This window comes from Miniopterus natalensis, chromosome 7 (genome assembly GCF_054644295.1).
Source record: "Miniopterus natalensis isolate mMinNat1 chromosome 7, mMinNat1.hap1, whole genome shotgun sequence".
NCBI lineage: Eukaryota > Metazoa > Chordata > Mammalia > Chiroptera > Miniopteridae > Miniopterus > Miniopterus natalensis.
This window is the reverse complement of record NC_142087.1, coordinates 39,385,372-39,403,135: the sequence shown is the minus strand read 5'-3', so window position 1 is coordinate 39,403,135 and position 17,764 is coordinate 39,385,372. Positions and strand designations below refer to the sequence as shown.

The 17,764-nt window shown below is 48.0% G+C and overlaps 1 protein-coding gene and 1 long non-coding RNA gene across 3 annotated transcripts in view; one reads left to right on the top strand and one right to left on the bottom strand.

Moving 5' to 3' along the window:
* Positions 1-6,038: 6,038 nt before the first annotated feature.
* Positions 6,039-11,419, bottom strand: TMEM200C (transmembrane protein 200C). 2 transcript variants are annotated; one of them, XR_015714818.1, is made up of 3 exons: positions 11,161-11,419; positions 10,255-10,393; positions 8,560-9,251 (listed from the first exon to the last, which is right to left on the bottom strand). XR_015714818.1 is itself a non-coding variant. In XM_016211532.2 (2 exons), the coding sequence occupies exon 2, from the start codon at positions 8,217-8,219 to the stop codon at positions 6,381-6,383; it is 1,839 nt and encodes a 612-aa protein (XP_016067018.2). In that variant the 5' UTR covers positions 8,220-8,311; positions 11,161-11,419; the 3' UTR covers positions 6,039-6,380. The 2 variants fall into 2 exon arrangements, 1 of the variants encoding a protein (XP_016067018.2); XM_016211532.2 differs by lacking the exons at positions 8,560-9,251; positions 10,255-10,393 and adding an exon at positions 6,039-8,311.
* Positions 11,420-11,882: 463 nt separating this feature from the next.
* Positions 11,883-17,764, top strand: part of LOC107535883 (uncharacterized) — a 40,278-nt gene continuing 34,396 nt past the window's right edge. Inside the window, exon 1 of the long non-coding RNA XR_001603084.2 lies at positions 11,883-12,197. This is a non-coding gene — a long non-coding RNA (uncharacterized LOC107535883). The remainder of the gene's footprint in view (positions 12,198-17,764) is intronic.

The window sequence follows — 17,764 nt, the reverse complement described above, 5'->3', positions numbered from 1 at the left end:
ATCGATGACAGCTACTTTTGTGTGTTTTTAATAATGTTTTCAAAATGAACACCTCACTTTATCTGCAATTATGGGGATGTTAGAGAAAAGACAAATGTAAGTTGTATTATGATGATCTTGCTTATTAAATCGTGTTTGTCTCCCTGCAGTCGCTCCTGCTGGTTTTCCTGTTTGACACAACTTTCCCACCTTTTGCACCTAGCTGACATTTTCTTCATTTCTCAAGATTCAGCTGCAAGGTCCATATCATCACTCTCACAATTCTTACACTGTTGAAATTATTGGTTATGTGCCTGTGTCAACAACAATGCTACTGCAAGATCCTGCAGTCTAGAATTGTGTTTTGCTCATAGTTTAATCCTTTCCGCCCAGCACAGTGCCTACCTGACTCACAATAGGCAGTTAAAAATACATCTTGAATTGATCTACAAATAAATGATCCATTTTACCAAAAGGGCAGCAGCTTCACCTAAAGATGTTTACTCATTCAGGTGAAATTATTTTCTTTTAGGGTTCTAGCTATAAATAAATGAAGTGATAAGGCAATTATTCAAAAAAAAAGCAAAAAAAAAAAAGCAATGGCCAAAGTCCTACACTGAGACAAAGCAGGTTTTTGGCCTGTCTTGTTTCAAATGACCTAGTACAACAGTGACTTGTGTATTTTCTTCCTTTGAAAGTATAGACAGAGCTTAAAGATACTTGAGTTTCTCAACGTAAAAGCAAGTCTTTATAAATTTGCTCATAAAGCTCTTTTACCTTATTTAAACATTGGATGGTTAGCAATTTCTAGTATCAAGTGGATTTGTGTCAATAACACTGTTATGTAAAATTTCTTGGATATTGAAAAAGATACAAATTAATGTCCAACCATGCATTTGCTGAAAGGATATTTTCTAAGGAACAAAAATTACTGCAATGTTTCATTTTATGACACTGGTCTACATACAAATCATCTGCAGACACAAGGGGCCTCATCCTCACTGTGAAACAAAAAGCTTTCCTAGCAACTCTGGACTATCTTTTGTCTCTTTTTGAGGAACTCTCTGTTTCTTCTACCTCCGGGTCTGTGCCCTGTTTTCCTCTCTGGTGACTGGCAGTCAACCTTCTTGCATTTAGTGGGACTGGTGACAGTATAGGCTCAGAAGCACAGGGAAAGCGATACAGGTTATTGAGAAAGACACATGCTTTGGGATACTCCTGGTGAATCTGTGTAAGCTTTTTGAGCCTGCTAACCACACACCACGACCAGAAAAAGCTTATGTTAGTAGTGACCAGCCACACATCCTGTTTGCCACACAGGGCCATACCACAGGCGAGCATTGTTGACAGAGTAAGGATTGGGAGTCAGTTTAAAGTTGAATAAATCTAGTTTCAGATGGTAGAAACCCTAAAGTGTCCCCGGGCTTGGGGTGAAGGCTGTATTCCCAGGATGGCAGTCATTTATACTCCTACTACGGCTCAAGCCCAGAGAGACCTGACACCAGCCCAGTGCTTTTCTGACATCAGAGAGAAATAGATGGCACACACAAAGTAAGCTGCTCACCAGGTGTTTGGAGAGTGGCAGGTAGCTGTTGCCTAAAGTCGTTAATGCAAATGGACTCCCCAACTTGTCGGGACTTAATATAAAAAAAATGTAACTTTCACATACATGTAAAGTCATTACTTTTGAAGAATGCTTAGAATGCTCTTCAGAGTTAGTCATTCAAGAAAGTAGCCTACATATTCATCTAATGATTTTTAGCCAAAAAACGTAAAAATAGATAAAATAATAGCCTGAGTCTATAAAATACAAACTTCACAAATATTAATTCCATTCTTTATTTGACTGTAAAATTATTTTTATATATTCACAAAAATACTTCTCTGATCAAAATACAAAATACATATACTTAGTTTGTTCTGATTGTGTTGTTGGAGGTTTATTCCTAAGTTCTCTAACTCAACTGCATCTTTAAAAAGAACCCAGAATGACTAAAGAGAAAACTAGTATAAAAAAACCTTTTGTCCAGATAATTTAAGTAAATCAACACACACTTCCTCCTAACTCTAGGTCTTCCAAGGAGCTTTTCTCCCTGTGGGATTCCTCTGACAGAAAGGGGTAGGGACCCAGGGGGTTAGCCTGGCCTTTCTGATGTGACCAGCCTCAATAAATGGAAATGGAATAATCTTGGTCAGACACAGCCAAGTCGGCCAGCCTGGGCAGTCATTCGTTGTTTCACAATATTTTGATCATGGGACCACGAGGAGCGTGTATCTAGCTCTCATTAGTTCCATATTCTGTTGGGGGCATTGGAGTGGCCTAAGTCCTCATTTTTTAAGGTCTCTTTTTTCTTCCCAATATACTTAAATTATAAAGACTTCTCAGTGCAGTACTTTTATGGTTGTCCCTAACAACTGAGCAGCAAATTTAGCCTACTAATTACTTTTCTGTATTTTGCCTTAATAATAGGAGTTAACATTTACTGAAGGTTCATTTGTGCCAGGAGTTGTTCTAAGCTAAGTATATTAGTTTATTTACTTCTCATTTAAATAACCGATTCCAAGAGCCAGATGTTATTGCTTATCTCCACTTAACAAATGGGGAAACCCAGGTACAGTGGTATCTGAGTCACATGCTGAGCCACTATGCTATGTTGCCTTACACTTTAGATTTTTAAACCTAACATTATTCTGTCAATAAAAAGGAAGGCATATGTAATGCTTCAGTTTAGCAATTGCTTCTGTTTTCAATAAAACTCAAAAGCTTTTTATAACACTTTCTATGTGCCAAGCCTGTTGTAAATACTCTACACAGGCATTAATTCATTGAATCTTTGCTCCAATCCTATGAGGTAGGTACCATTATTATTCCCATTGTATGGGAAAGGAAATTAAAACACAGAGAGGTTGAGTAGCCTGCCCAGGGTCACCCTGCTAGTATGATAGAAAAATTTTTTGGCGGTGGTGGAGGAATAATGCATATGCCAATTATTGCAATTACTTTAACATTCTAGTCCTGCCTTTGCTGTTTGCCTTTAAACAAATTATTCCATCTTTCTAATTTTTAGCCACCTCATTTACAAATAATGGGTGGCAGAGGGAAGAGTCCATGATCTCTAAAATCCCTTCCACTGTTTCCTATTGATTTGGTACAACAGACCCTGCAAGAAGTCACATAGAAAAATATCTCGTTAATGCCAGTCTGAAGGCTTAACCACAGTGTTTAAACTGGCTGTATGTTCTAACACTTTCTGCGTATTTCCAAGAATGGTTTCAGAAGGATCTAGCAGTAAGCTAAAAATGTAGGAAATATTTTGTTGATCTCCAGAAGTGCCAATTTCAGCTCGGCATCTGCCAACAGGTCCAGATGTTCAATACTGTCATTGCTGGCTCCACCATTCACCAGCTGTGTAACCTGGGCGAGTGCTCCATCTTTCTGACCTGAGCATCTTTGTCCGTGCAACGGGGAAAATAATCATCTTACCTCAGGAGAGTTGCTGTGAGGAGGAACTGAAACCCTACGTGTAAAGCATGTACAACAGACCTTGGCCCACGGTAAGTAGTGAGTAACAGTTTAACATTATTATTGCAGACGACCTTTCCCCTAAGAAGGGGAAAATTGTGAATTCCAGCTATTGCCATAGTTGTAGAGGATTCCATCCGAGATCTGATGAAAGCCCAGTCTCCCAAGATTTGGAAACTTGGGTTCATCCTTTTTATCTTCAGGAGAAAAAAAACCACCCACTTAGATTGCTCAGGGGTTAAGATAGATGTGACTTGGTACTAAACTATATTAGTTTAGCGAAGTTAGTTTCAGAGGGCCTGTGTCCACAAAATCAATATGAGCAAGAAGTTTTTATTTAACCTGATTAAATTAGCTAGCAGTCAGTATCGTTAAGTCTAATCGATTGGTTGGACCGGATTTTCTAAAGTTTGTAAGGGACAGATTTAATGTCTCCTCCTCTTTAGTTAAAGAGGTAGTGGTTTTATTATTTGCTAAATGTCTTGCAGTATATTTTTTGAGGACTGGAAACAGCATTTTAAAGCACTGGAACTTAAGTTTTTAACATTTAAACAACTCATCAATACAGTATGTTAATTACCCAGTAATTTACACAACTCATCATATAGTATATAACTTACCCAGTACACAAGGTAATAGAGAAGAAAGCCCAAGGAAACTTGAAATTTTTTTGTAAGTGTGATAAAACAATTGAGACTTGAAATTTAACACCACCTGGAGGTCTGATTACACTTGCCTGTCAATTTTACTAGTGGAAACTCACTTTTGCTATATAGAAGAGCCAGATAAATTAATCCACAGCTTTCAAGTGAGTTATTAGCTTAATGATTCAATCTGGGAATAAAGTCGGTCCTTTAAAATTGATTACAGAATGTTACAATAAATAGTTTATTAAGTATATTCACTTTGCAAAGTTGTGTGTACAAATATATGATTATACCAGAGACAAAACAAACACCCTGAATTTAGGTAAAGCTTTCAGAGCTGAAGGCAATCATAGACATTAGACCACCCACCAGAGACCCAGAAGGGTTAAGTGATTTGACTAAGGTTATGCAGAATAAGTGGAGAATCCAGATTTTAGCAGAGGCTTTCTTGAGCCTAAGTTGAGGGAGGTCCCACTCTTCTACTGCGTGCATTTAGACAACATATTATGCTAATAATTACAATAACCACCATTTATTAAGCACATACTCTGAGCCAAGTACTCTGCTGGGCTCTGTACTTATACCTCATTGTCCCCCACCTCACAGCTCTACGAGGTATGTCTAGTTGCTTCCATTTTATAGACCAAATGACTGGGACTCAACATTGTGAATTGTTCAAGGCTATGCAGCTAGCAAATGCTGAAAGCTGGGGTTCAGTCTCACTCTTGCATCTCCACTCTTTCCACTGGACCCACTGCTTCACCCATGGGGACCAACATGGCCACATCTTTGGCTAGATTTTCTTTTAGAATCACCATTTTAACCTCTTGCAATGATAGCCTTGGCTGTGTGCAAGTGCAGAACTTGTATCCAAGTGGCTGAAAAAAGAAATAATACCATTCCCAGTATTAGCTCACATTCAAAGGAGGAGAGCGTCAGAATGGTATATTATTTGCCTACTGTTCTTGAAAATTAACCCCCTGACTTTTAATAAAATCAAGTGTAAAAAGGCCTACCAAATTATTAAAACATTATCTTAGCCTATGTAGACCATGGGTTCACAATTATGAACTTAAGTAAGAAATCAAATAGTGAAGTCCAAGAGGATTAAATGGGATATTAGGCCTGGTGCTCTGTAAATTAATACTTTGAGGTAAAGTAGAAGTATTATTAAAAATTACTATTTATTGAATGCTTCATTCTATTTGAAAGAGAAACTCTTAAATGGTTGATACTATCTATGTTTAAAAGTTAAAAATATACTGGAAATTGTTTGAGGATGATGGCGCTGAGCACTTTGGGGACAATCACTACAATCATAGTAGCAAGTGTCTTAGCAAAATGTCTTCTATTTATTAGCCAAACTATTAAATGTTTCATGTGTGTCAGAAGCATTAGTTCCAAGGCAAAATGAGGCAATATTATATTTAAACTTGTTTGGAAACTTTTTTTATTAAAAAAGAATTTTAATATTAATGCTATTTTCAATACAGGTGTGATAATACTCAAGAAAGTATCGTGTACTACTTGATATAGTGAATTTAGGAATGTAACAGTCCACCTAGATGCGGGGGGGGGGGGGGGGGGGGCCCTCCCTCTCCATTAGCAACCCTAGTAGCAAAATGTAAATATCCTTTTAAAAAATAGAGGCCTTTGGGCAGTTGGATGAGCAGAGTGGGGTGGGGCAAGGAAAGTGCTCTTTCCCGACATACTCATGCTTTTGGCCTTGTCTTCGTTTAGTACTATCAGTTCCCAGAGAACTGAACCAAACCCTTCTGTGATCTGCGAAAGCATAGGAGGAAAAAAAAGCTTGTCATTCACAAGCAGCTATGGACAAAACCAGCAGCAGAGTAAAGGGTTAGGGAAATCAGGGATTAAAAAAAGAAAAGTTAAAGTGCACAGTTACTGTCAAAAATATATTATTTTGGTCCTAAGAAAATTAAGAGCATTTTATCTAATGAACTAGATTGCTGACCTTTTAACACATTTGGTTTTCATGGAACATACAATCACCATCGGACATAAAAGACTAGTTCGCTTTTATAAAAAAAAAAAAAAATTGCTTGGAGTTATCTACAGGAATCTTGTGAACACAATTCAAGGATAACATTCTGCAGCTCTTTGGGTATTGGATGATTTCCTCGGGTAAGTCCACAAGGAAAGAGGGACCTGATCCAGTCACGGATTCAAGCGGGCCTATTTCCTGCCCTCTGCCCTCGCTCCCGCCTTCCCTAAGTGCCAGCACCGTCCAGGTCTGGGTCCTCAGGCCCCGCCGCGTGGCACCCGGCGATCAGCAAGAGCTTCTCCGTGTTCGTAAACGGCCTCCGCGCCGGCGGCGGGGGCTGGGCGGCGGGGGGCCCCCGGCCGGGGTCTGGCGGGGGGCTCCGGGGAGGGCTGCGCTCCTCCTCGCCCTGGAGGGCGGTGGCCTCACAGTCCTGGCTTGTACCGGCTGCCGCATCCACACCGGACTCCAGGGAGGCGCCGGCCCCCCGCAGCGGGGTGTAGCCCTTGTTGCTGCAGGGTAGGTCCTCCGGCTGCGAGCTGGGCGAGCCCCGCCTGTCGGGGGGCGAGTCCTCCCGTCCTCGCAGGGGGGGCGAAGGGGTCGCAGCTCTGGCCGGAAGGTTCGAGGCCGCGTCCTCGCTTCGCGGGGAGGGCGGGGGCTCCGGGGACGGCGGCGCCCGGTAGTCCAGGAGCCCGCTGGTGCTGCGGCGCCGCAGGCCCCCGCACTGGCCGGTCCTGGGCAGCCGACCGCCCTGCCCCCCGGGATCGTCCAGCGGCCCGGGAGCCCCGCGCGCGCCGCCCGGCTCGCGGAGGTCGGCCAAGCTCCGGTCCAGTTCACCCCGCGGCGTCTCGCGGGAGCCGCGCTCCCCAGGCGGTCTCTGCCAGCCGCAGCTCGCGCCCTCGGAGTCCCCGGCCCCGTCGCGGTCCCCTGGCAAGGGCAGCATTGCAAAGGCGCTCGACGAGGAGTCCACGAGGGAGCTGGCGGTGCTCTGGCGCCCCCAGCTCTCGGGTGGGCTGCAGGGAGCCGGGGTGCTGCTGCTGCTGGCGGCCGCGGTGGCGGCGGTGGCAGCGGCCGCGGCAGCCCGGCGACGGCCCGCCACGCACGAGCGCTCGCGGTAGATGCTGTACACGGCCTCCGCCAGGCTCGGGGGCTCCCGCGGGCAGCGGGAGGACGAGGCCAGGTCCGGCGGGGACAGGGCGTCCCTGGTCCTGCCGCCGCCCCCGCCCGGCGCTGCGGGGTGGGGCCACGAGCCCCTGGCCAGCAGCGCCGCTGCCCCGAAGGCGTCCCCAGCGGCGCCGCAGCCCCCGGGCTTCAGCTCCAGGCCCCGCGACTGCACGTAGCTGAGGAAGCCGTTGAGCGGCGCGGCCCCAGGGGGCGCCGAGGCGGCGGCCGCCAGGTCCTTGGCTCGGAGGCTGTGCACGTCGATGACTGTGGAGTAGAGGTCCCGCAAGTTGATGATCTTGGTCTTCTTGTCTCGGTTCTCGTGCAGCACCGCGTTGGCGCAGATGAAGAGGAAGATGCCGATACCCATGATGAGGGGCCCGAAGACCTTGAGCTTGTCGGAGTTCAGGTAGCCAGAGAAGACGCGGAAGAAGAAGCCCGCGGACGGGGCGGCGGACGCAGCCGGGGCGGCGGACGCAGCCGGGGCGGCGGGGCGCGCGGGGGGCGTGCTCCCGGGCGCGCCCACGGCGCTGGAGTTGACTCCCCCCGCAGTCCCCAGGTGGCCCTTGGACCGGTTTTTGCTGCCACTGCTGCTGCTGTTGGCCGTGGTGGGGACGCGGTGGCCGCTGCTCGAGGGCGGCAGCTGCTTAGCCCCCTCCCTGTTGGCCCCGCTGGCCTTGGGCCAGTAGCCCACCACCGCCATGGCTATGCCCACCAGCAGCACCAGGATCCCGCAGAGGGCGATGAGCCCAGAGATGGAGCACAGCTTCAGCTTGCCTTTCACCACCACCACGTCGTTCTTGCGCCTCTTCTTGACTTTCCGCTTGCGCTTGGGAACCTGGCTGGGGGGGCGGAGGGGATCCTGCTTTCGGGCGGAAATCCTCAGTAGGCCGCCGGTGGCGATCATGGCGAGCCGGTGGGGTGCGGGGCTAGCCCTTAGCGCGGAGCTCGTGCAGGGGCGCGCCGGCTGCCCACTAGCAGCTCCGCCACCTCCTCCTGCTGCAAAGCAGAGGAAGACAGTCAGAGGGTACCGGCTTGGCCGCAGTAACATGCCACGTGCTGCAGTGGTCCCTCTCCACCCATCCCTTCACGAGTGTGCCCGCACCCCAGGGTCTTTACCCACTAACCGGAGTGCAGCGTAGAGAGACCAGGGGACGCGGCAGAAGGACTGGGGGGGGGGGGGAGCGTTGTTGCAATAATTGATAGGTGATAAAACACGTTGAGAGACGCGGCCTTCCCTCCCCCAAGCCTCCATTCACACACACTCCATAGGTAATATTCCACTTGTTCATTTCCAACCCTCCTGGCTGGCAGCCAACAGAGTTCTGACCATTAGTAGAAACTAAATGTGGGGACTCAAAGTAGTAGTTGGGGACTTTCCAGGCAAAAGTCATTCCCGCTGTCCCACTGGAATCAGAAGATTCCCATGGGAGCTGCCACAGGAGTTGCAACTCTCAGCCTATGCCAAGAATTTGTCAAGGTTCCTCCAAAGTCTCTAAAACAGCCACAAAAGTTACTATGTTACAAAGACAAAGGAATTCATTTTACGGGATGAAAATAGAAGGTCATATGTATGCTGGCAGGCAGACAGCTTATTTACCTTAGGTAATTAATAGAGAGTCCATTTCAGGGAGAACACCAGAGATGTGCCAATGCTCGGACAATAAATATCTGCCCAAAGTCATCTTTCCACTATTACTGTTCCTACAGCTGAAGGCAAACAGATCCCTCTCACAGGCTCTTCATCATCTCTTCTCTGCAACATCTGGACAGCTTCTTGGGGTGGAATATTTAGTTTTAGGTAACGGGTTATGTAACTGAGCTCTTCTTCCGGGCTCCTCTCCTCCCTCAGAGGAAGCCCCTTAGAGGTGTGATATGCTAGATCTCTTCAGGGAATCTGAGAGGCCCCTAGAATCTCCAAGGGAAAGATCTCCTCCTCCTGTGGGAAAATTACAGCCTTAAAACGAAATTCACTAGTCTGCCATAACAGCTTCCTGACCCCTTGTTAATGTGCCAATACTTTTCAGAAACCCCAAATTCCAATGAGCAGGCAATCAACTGGGTACAGCGTGATAATGGTGATTTGTAAAATGACATTTCCCCAAGTGAGAACTATTTTATTCATCTTTTTCTCATGGGGTGATTTTTGGGAAGGGAGGGTGACAACCATCAGTAGGCTATGATAGGAAGTTTAGCTGTTTATAATAAAGTCGAGGCTAGATAAATGCAGATGCGTCTTTGTGGATCTCTGTCAGTTTCTAAAGATTTCAATCCTTCTGGATCCCCAGAGTTAAGCATTTTTTGTTCCAGTGGTTGTGCTCCCTCCTCTAACAGAGATGATAAAATTAAGGGCATTGCGTGAATTCGAGAGGCTTAGGGATCACTCACGAGCCTTTTGGCATTTTATCCTGTATAAAATAATATCCTTTATAAAGTAATTCATATTTTAGAATAAATTACCCTTTGAAAATGTGGGATGACTTAGGTAGAATTCTGCTTTAATTGGTGCACGGATGGACAGCTTTGGCCCTTGATGCCCTCCCTCCTTTATATCAATATAGGCAGGACCTTTTCTCCATGGGAGGAAAAGCAAATGGTAATCAGCTCTTTACCATGTCAGTATCTCCTTGGAATTTAGTTGGTTTTCAGTAAGGAGAAATACCCGGTAGGTTAGAGAGGGGTCAGTAGAGAGGATACATCTATGACCCTTTATAATTTTGTTTTAAGAAATTGCACCAGTAGGTACAGATTGTTAAAAAAACAACAACACAAAAAACAGAGTAGCTTACTGTCCATCTGACCGCCCCCCCCCCAATAAGCATGTTTATTATGTAATTGCAACACAGAGACTGCTGTTTTAAGTGATCCCTAGACTCTAGCATCTTATCTGGAGATCTGTGGCTATTTTAAGGATTTAGGAGCCAGACATTTTAGAAACAAACCCGGACTCAGTTGGTAGGTGGCTCTCCCAGATGAGAGAACTGCTAACATTTTGTGGGGCATTGGTCAGGTTTGCCAGGTTGCTGGGTGTCCTGGGGAGGAAGGCCCCCATGATGTCTCTCTCAGAAATCAGCGTTGGCTCTGGGTAGAGTGTAAGGAAGACTGGAATGAATTTCAAACATCATTTACAGAAGATCTTTAAAATTAGTTTAGTAGCTAGTAATTAACTCCCTCCTTTACCATTCCTCATCTCTGTTGGAGGCTGAACTCCTCTCTAATGTACCATCATCGGACATGAAATACTGACCACGGTCAGATGTCCTAGAAGACCCACCTTTCAGGCTTTTTTTTTTTTTTCCATACATAATTAAGGAAAACAAACTTAGCAGTGGAGGCTGGCTACCCTCGCGATTTACTGCCGGGTGCCGGTCTTTGCACGGTTAAGGAATGGAGGGTGGGGAATGTCTAAAAATACAACTGCTTCCAAGAGACACATTCAAGTTCTCGGCTCATGATGGATTGAGCCCCACTCTGCCTGAGCCTCAGAGCCCACAGGCTGGGAGCGCCCTGCCCGGCCCCACACTCAACCCAGCTCCTCGACCCGCTCCCTCGCCGGCTGGGCCGCGAGCCCCCTGCCCTTCCCGTTCGTCGGCTTATTTATGTTGGAATCGCATGAGCGCAGCAGCTGGGAGTCCGCCTCTGGAAAGAAGACAGGCAGGAAGAAGTGAGGGCCATCCTAAACTCGCTTTTTCCGGGCAGCGCATCCCGTATGGCCCGCCTAGGAAAACGGGATGCGTCCGGGGCCGGGGCTCGGGACCTGAGCGGTGGGAAGGGGCGGCGCGGGGGCTGAGGACAGACAGAACTGCTCAAAATGGCAGCACCACAAGCAAACAATATCGCTCACTTACCCGGGAAGGCTGGCGCGGTTCGGGGCCGGCGATCCGGCGCTCGGGCGACACAAAGGAACCATGGAGAAACTTTTTCAGCCCGAGCCGGCCGCAGAGCGCGGGGACGGCGCCGAGGGGCCCAGCGTCCGCGCGCCGCTCAGCAGCCCCGCGGGGGCGAGCGCCCGCCCGAGGTTCGCAGCCCCCTCCGGCGCCGAGGCGGGAGCCATTTCCAAGAGTTTCCAAGAAGTGTCAGGTCCTCCGCATCCCGCATCCCGCCCGCCCGCAGCCCTCGGCGCCGCCGCTCCCGCCCCGCGCGCGCCCTCCCGCCGCGCCCCCGGCCGCCCCGGCGCCGCTTTTGTGTGCGGCTGCCGCGCGCCGGGCTCGCCGGGCGGAGTTGAGCCCCAGGCAGCTCGCGCGGCTCGGGGCGGCCGGACTGGCAGCTGTTGCTAAGAGACCAGAGCCATGACACAGGGAAATTGCTGCAGGTTGGCAGTCGGTACCCAGCCCGGCTCTGCTCATCAGGGGCGCCCCCGCCCCCCGCCCCGCCCCGCCTCCTCCCGGGCGCCCCCCTTCCTCCGCCTCCCTGCACACTCCCCCCCGCACACTTCCTCTCCAGCCCGCAGCGCGTCCCTTCGGAAGAGCTGCTTCCCCGCGGACCAGGAGGCGCGAGGGCAGACAGAGGAGGGGTCGGCGCTGGGCGCGAGGGCCCGGGGTCCGAGGGCGCGCGCGGGGAGGACCCGGCACGGGGCGCCTCGGGCTCGGCCTTCCCCGCCCCTGTGGCGCCCGGGGACCGCCGCCGGTCTTCACTGGGAGCTTTGTTCTTTTTCTTCCAACTACCTGTCTGAGCAGCGGACCGGAGAGGGCCCCAAGAAAGCGCCGCCGCTCCCGGGGGTCTCCCCGTCCGCACCCGGGGGACGCCCTTGGGTGGGAGAGGGGGCCGTTCCCCCGTCTCCGCCCCTCCTTCTCTCCTGTCGCTTCTGCTCTCGGAGACGGCTGAGCCGGTGCTGTCTCCCCCCCTCCCGTTTGGGAGTTTGCAGCGTGGCCGCGCGGCGAACACAGTAAGTTGTCCCCGGGAGCGGAGCCTCCCCGCCGAGCTGCGCGCAGCGCGGGGCGCGGGGCGGCCTCTCCGCTGTCCCCGCGCTTCCGAGGAGCCGGGCTTTGTGACCGCCCCCCGGGACCTGGGCCTCTCCCCCGGCGCGGGCAGCGGGGGCCCCTCGGAGGCTGGAGTCTGTTGCGGGCGCGTCCTCGGCAGCCCCTCCTGCTCCGAAGCCCGCGGTGAGAGGCCAGCAGGGAAAGGGAAACCTGGATTGTGCGGGAATCAGGATTAGACTCGAGAGGGGTGTGGGGGTAGGGAGGATGTCCAGACGCCCTACGTCATTTTGAGAGAGGGAGAGAGAGATCCTTTCCCGGCCCATCCCTGGCCCCTCAGCTGTAAAGTAAAAATGACAGGGAAAAGAGAATTTCAAAGTGGAATTTCCCCATGGAGTTACTGAGAAAGTAAGAAAGATTTCAATCATCCATTGAAACGAGGCAGCCAGGATTCAGGAAGAAAGCTACGGAAGAGCAGATGAAGCGAGTGCTGCCTGGACTTTGGGGTCCAGACAGAAATATTTTGCTGTATGTATGTGGGAGGCTGTCTGTTGTATATTCTGAGTTTTGCTGTTTAAGGGGCCACAGAACCCACTCAGGAGGAGGGCTCTTGGTGCCCACAGTTCCAGTTACAAGGTAGCTTCCTGCCTGTACACAGCATTCACCTGCGTTTAAGGCCAAAGCCACACTTTTCCAAAAGAAGGGTACAGACACAAACGTTTACAGGTTGAAAAAGATGAATGTGGACGATGATATATGAGGTGGCGGTGGGGAGACAGGGAGGAGTGGAGGAGAAATGTGTCCCAAAAAGGACCCCCACACCTGCCTGTTTGAAAGGTGGTCTCTGCCAGCCTTTCCAAGCCAATGATTAATCTGGACAAGCATCGGGGTGTTCAGGACCCACCTCCTCCACCTGTCTATTGCTACTCAGATGCAGAAAGCTAGAAAACAAGCCATAGTAATGGGAAGTTTTAAATCCCACAATGGATTGTTTCCTTTTAGAGAAATCACTGCAAAGGAGAAACAACTGGGTCTTACTGTCATTTTTAAAGGTTTTTTTTGGCTCAGAACTTCCAGGCTTCTTGAATCCCTATAATCATTCGGTGTTTTGTACAAAGATGGGATCTGAGAGCTCATCTCATCACAAAGCTGGCTGTCAGGGGCTGTGGGTGGCAACTTCTATCCTTTGCGGGCCTCTGTTTGTTGTGCTGTATAAACTGGAATAATATTGCAGGACTTCGTTGGGATTTTAGGTAGATTAAGCCGTTGATGGTTTAAAATTTCTGCGTAAATTATAGCCATTATTTGCACATCTAAAACTCATTGGAGGGATTTGGAGAAGAAAAGAATTCTTTTCGAGACAAACAAGCTTTGGGACAGAGCTATTTTTTTCTTTTGTTGATGACTACAGTAAGATTTATGGTTTATTAATCAAAGGCTTCCTTCCAAGCTGAGCTCTTTGGAACTTTGAGCTGCTCTATTTAACCCGAGTGTTAGCACCTTCAGTAATTTTCTTTGTTTTCAGCTCAGGACATCAGAGAAAATCAGATAGATCACGTCTGTTTCCAGTGGAGCCCTTTCTGCCCTCTGTAATAACATAGTGTCAACATACATTCCCAGGGGTTTCCAAGTTGTACACAGTTCTTTTTAAAGGAACAATGATACTCTTGGCCCTCCTGGAGTTATTTTCCTTCTAGTGTCACTGGCTCTTCAGTTTGGATGGTTTCGGAGATTATGGGACACCCATTTTCATCTTGCTGAGGACCAAAGGGCTAAGGCTACCTAATCATCACAATTCACTAGTGTCTCAGGAACTCGGAGCCCGGCACAGCATTCCGAACGCGTTGCCGGAGAGTAATGAAGGCCTTGGGAAAAAGAACAGGACAAAGATTAGCTGGTTTAGTTGGATTAAACTCTGACCTGAAACCTTGTACTTGGTCTTTCTTAAAAACAATCCTTACGTAATTTATCAGTTTCATAATTTATTCACAGCTCATTTACTTCCCCTGGTCACTTCATCACCGTGTCTGGCTCTCCTGCCGGTGCTCTCAGGGCTGCCCAGGAGACGGTGGGCCCTGTTGGCCTCCAAGAGCGCGTCGTGGGAAAGGGACTGCTTATGCCCACAGCTCCGCCCTCCCCGCATGCCCCGCTCTCAGAGTGTCCAGGCTGCAGAAACACAGGTGGTTTCGTACAGTGGGTTCTAGAACCAGTTTGTATCCTCCAAGTAATTTAAGTAAGCAAATGATTTAAACTCACCTGCCTTAGTTTCCCCATCTGTAATGGAATAATGACACTAATACCTACCTCATAGCATTGTTGGAGGAGTGAGTTTAGTTCGTGTAATGTAGTTCCTTAAATGTAGCTATCACCCTTATTCGTCCTAACATCTTCTGCCAGCTTGTTACCCTCACTGTCCCGTTCTGGACATACTCACTGGGATCTCTGTGGGACCACATCTGTGCTTAGCCTCTCTGAAATGAGGTGACAGGAACCCCTGCTGTGATTGAACTGCGCCTGTCCACATGGCATATGCTACTTCGCTCATTTTGCAATTAGCCAAGCCCTGTCATTTCCGCTTGCTGGAGAAGCCAGATTTCAACCTCGTGCCACTCTCAGTCAACTCAGAAGTTTGCAAAGACACAATGGAGAGGACATTCTTCAGACTGGAAGTTTGAGGATTTCGTAGAAAGGACTCTCAAGCCTTTTTATGGCACCTTTACAACAGAAGGAGGAAACCGTTACCCCCAGATTGAAAACAGGACACAAAATATCTCACTCCTCTTTCCTTGTTCCTTCTTTGTACCCCTACCCATAAAAAAGCAACATGACAAAGAAAAGCACGGCAAAAGAAAACAAAAAAATCTAAGCACCAGATGCAGCAAATAAAATATTGGGACATACACTGAAAAATGATTTGTTGTTTACTTGAAATTCAGATTTCAATGGGCATCCTGTCTCTCCTCTGTATCCCACCAAAACGTACCGTGGTAGTCTCACGATTCTTCACAGCCGATACAAAGGATAAAAGAGCTTGATAAAACAGAAAATAGGAAACCCAACAGTGGGCCGAGGCCTCATTAGATTTCTTTTTGGAACAGAATAGGCAGGAGAAGAAAGCATCAAGCAGAGCCTGGATGGAGCAATAGAACCTCGAAGTCCGAGGATGGTACTTACACAGCTGAGCCTCGCTGGCCTTGGGGTTTCTCAGTTAAAGGTCACATGTTGGTGTTTCCAGCCCTTCCCCATGGAACACTGCCATGCCCAGGGGAGGGCGCTTGCTGTGCCTCCACTCCCTGGGGTCCCACAAATGAAAACCTCTAGAGGCAGAACTCACCATCATTTTCAAGAACTTCAGTTTGGAAATTAACGGTAGATTCATGCTAGTGTCATGGTCATGATCAAGCCTATTTCTTGTGTTTCTCAAAGGTGTCAGGGTTCAAGCCCAAATGCATCTACCACAGAGGAAAGGAAATGGTGAAAAGTCTAAAGAGCCTTCTTTAGAACACACCAGAGAGGGGCTTCGCCCTCCATTCCAGATAAATGGCATGTGGCAACGACAGGCTTCACCTCTGCCTTCTTAATATTACCAATCACTAAGCTCTCCATTAGAGACCTACCAGGGGTTGTTTTCTCTAATAAGCAGGTTTGTTTTTGTACATTCAGTTTTCCCATATAAACTTCCTTTTTCTACCATTTTCCACGTACAGCATCAAAGCTAGATTTTTGCGCCTTATAAAGTAGCTGAGGTCTGAGATGAGAAACTATAGTTCATTGGCAGGCCTGAAAGCAGACCAAGCTTGGATGGGGCTTTGCAGAGAGGGCTCCATCAGTGGAAGAGCCAAGAAGAGACCCACAGTCAAACTTGATCTGTGTTTCCAAAACATATCTTAAATGTCCACACTTAGGACACTCCTATTATTTCTTACAATCTACAGCACAGTGGACAGAGGACTTGTCCTACTGAGAACTAATAGAAACTCATATGTCTGATCTCCTTTCAAAATTAACTGTGATGTGAGCTGCTGTGAGTACCCAGCAGGAAAGAAACACACAGAAAAGGAACTAGTTTTCAAAAGTAAAGAAACAAAAGATTCCACGATCAGTGCTTGGATGACAGGTTTCTGATTCATCTGGTAAGCATTTTATTAAGCACTTCTTGTATGCCTGTCTCTGGTTCTTGCATTTATTCACTCGATGAATGTTTACTGAGCACCTACTGTGTTATAGTTACCATTCTAGGCACTGGACACAGAGTGGCAAACAGTAAACAAAGTTCTTCTCTCTCAAGGGGACAGAAAATAAGCAAGTAAATGAATAAACAAAGAGGTTTCAGAACTTGATAAGTGATATGAAGAAATTAAAAGAGGGTTCTGTGACTGCTCAGAGTGGGCAGGAAACGGGAATAGTTGATATTGGGTACTCAAGGAAGGTCTCACCAAGGAGTGCCATGTGCACTGAGAACTAAAGGCTGGAAAGGGGCTGGCCATTTGAAAGTATTCCTGGGGACAGAAAAGAATTAAGGGACATGGCTTTATTAGCTTATCATTTAGTTAGATTTATCAAAATCTAACTAAATTAGTGACCAGTGCAAGGCAGACAGGTAAATCTCTCCGTGCTAGAGGACTTCAGAATAAAATGACCAATGGAGAGAAAACACTACAGTTGACCCTTGAAGAAATAGTGGTTTAGGAGCACTGACCACCCCTGAGTCAAAATTCTCCTATAACTTAAGTCAGCCCTCCACATACACGGATCCCCAGCTGCCAGTTGGTTCACCCTTGAACAGCTCAGCTTTGAACTGCGAGGGTCAATTGACCTGAGCTGGTTAATTGAAAAAAAAATTTGAGTATAAGTGGATCCGCACAATTCAAATCTGCGTTGTTTGATGGTCAGCGGTTATGGAGTACCTCATGGGTGTGATCCCAGCCTTGAAGGCATGGAATTGGGCATGTGAGCAGAAACGATGTGGGCATAACCTCTCTGATGAGCGTAAGAGGCCCAGGGAGTAGCAGGCCAAGAGTGCCATTCTCAGAGATGTTAAGATGCTGAGAATGGGAAGGGGCCTTGTGTGGTCTGAGGACCAGCAGCATCAGCGGGGAGCCTGTCAGTTATGCAGAATCTTAGGCCCCACCCCAAACCTGCTGGATCAGAATCTGCATTTTAACAAGATGGCCAGATGATTTGTGAGCAGGTTAACTTTTGAGAACCTCACTCCAGTCCAGTTCTCTCCTTTTGGGGTGGAGGGAACAGTTTACCTGATTCTCATCTTTTGTGCATACACGCATGAGAGAGAAAGAGAGACATTTGCTTCTAACCCTTTGTTTCAAATGGTGAACCCAGAGCTATATAACATCTGCAGCCAAGTGCGTATTTCTTACCTAGGGCAATAGCATGGGCTTTAGTTCAAATAGAAGAGGAAAGCTAAAACTTTGTTGCTTTTTGCAGGTTTATGCATCTGTCTAGAAAATGAGTTTTGGTGGATTTGAGGTATGAATTCAGTTTTCTAAAAGATCAAATGGACGCTACTCTTAGGTTG

Coding starts and splice junctions, on each gene's coding strand:
- TMEM200C (XM_016211532.2), bottom strand. CDS start 8,219: ATGATCGCCACCGGCGGCCTACTGAGGATTTCCGCCCGAAAGCAGGAT.